Source organism: Chlorella variabilis (assembly GCF_000147415.1).
Source record: "Chlorella variabilis unplaced genomic scaffold CHLNCscaffold_30, whole genome shotgun sequence".
In the NCBI taxonomy this organism is placed as follows: Eukaryota; Viridiplantae; Chlorophyta; class Trebouxiophyceae; order Chlorellales; family Chlorellaceae; genus Chlorella; species Chlorella variabilis.
The window spans coordinates 287,913-289,002 of record NW_005435058.1 but is presented as its reverse complement, the minus strand read 5'-3'; the positions used below and the strand labels follow the sequence as shown (position 1 = coordinate 289,002).

Sequence of the window (1,090 nt, the reverse complement as noted above, 5' to 3'; positions counted from 1 at the left end):
ATGTGGGCATTGGGGGCATGTGCGCGTGTGTGTGTGGGAGGGTGGGCAAGGGAGAGAGAGACAGCCGGAGAGTAAGGTGGTCTGGGCGCTGCTGGTGGGTGGCGGGGCAAGGTGGGGCCGCTACCGCCGCCGCCGCTGTGCATGTGCATGTGCATGCTGTGTGGCCTGAGCCAGGGTTGCTGTGCCCACCCGCGGCGCCTGCGCAGGGGCTGGGCAAGATCTTCAAGGGACTGGCGCAGAGCGGCCTGTGGGCCTGCCTGGACGAGTTCAACCGGTGGGCGGGGGTGGCGGCTGCTGGCCCCTGCTGTCGCTGCCGCCGCTGGAGCTGCTGCCGCCGCTGGCTGCTGCGCTGCGCGCCGTCTTGAGCTGAGCCTGCGCTCCGCTGCTGGTGCCTGCTGCGCTCGCGGTGTTGCCGCCCTTGAGACGTGCCTGCCCCCTGCTTTCCTCTTCCGCTTTCCTCCCGCAGCATCAACCTGGACGTGCTGTCGGTGTGCGCCCAGCAGATCCACTGCGTGCTGTCCGCCATCCGCGAGCGCAAGAAGAGCTTTGTGTTCACGGGTGGGGGGGCTGCTGCTCCCGTGTCTGTGTCCTGCCGCCGCATGCCTTCTCCCCATCACTGAAGGAGCCTTGACATTGCTTCACTCGCATCGCTTCCTTTTCCACCGTGCCCTCGGCCTGCGCCTGCACCTGCCTCGAGCTCGCCGCCCGGCCGGCCGCTGCCTGACTGCTAGCGCTGTGCCTGCCTCACCACAACATTGCCGTCCCTTACGTGTGCCTTGCAAGCGGGCCATGGGGCCCTCCATGCTGACGATGCCTCTGCCCTGCTGGACCTCCCTGCTGCTTTCCTCCCTTTTACCTGCAGACGGTGCCACGGTACCGCTGGACCCCCGTGTCGGCTTCTTCATCACCATGAACCCGGGCTACGCGGGGCGGCAGGAGCTGCCAGAGAACCTCAAGGTACCGCGGTACTGCCATGCTTCCTGCTGCACCACACCGTAGCGTGCCGCTGAGATGCCCTGCCATTTTGCACAAGCAACCTTCAACTCGCCCACCCCTTCAAGAACTAGATCCCTCCTCCCCCCCCCCACCC

General features: G+C 66.9%; 1 protein-coding gene across 1 annotated transcript in view; it reads left to right on the top strand.

The window, feature by feature from the left end:
* Positions 1-1,090, top strand: part of CHLNCDRAFT_59252 (hypothetical protein) — a gene marked incomplete at its 5' end in the record, with an annotated part of 51,016 nt that overhangs the window by 25,877 nt on the left and 24,049 nt on the right. The window contains 2 exons of the mRNA XM_005843461.1: positions 207-274; positions 467-558. Coding sequence (XP_005843523.1) covers positions 207-274; positions 467-558 — 160 coding nt within the window. The remainder of the gene's footprint in view (positions 1-206; positions 275-466; positions 559-1,090) is intronic.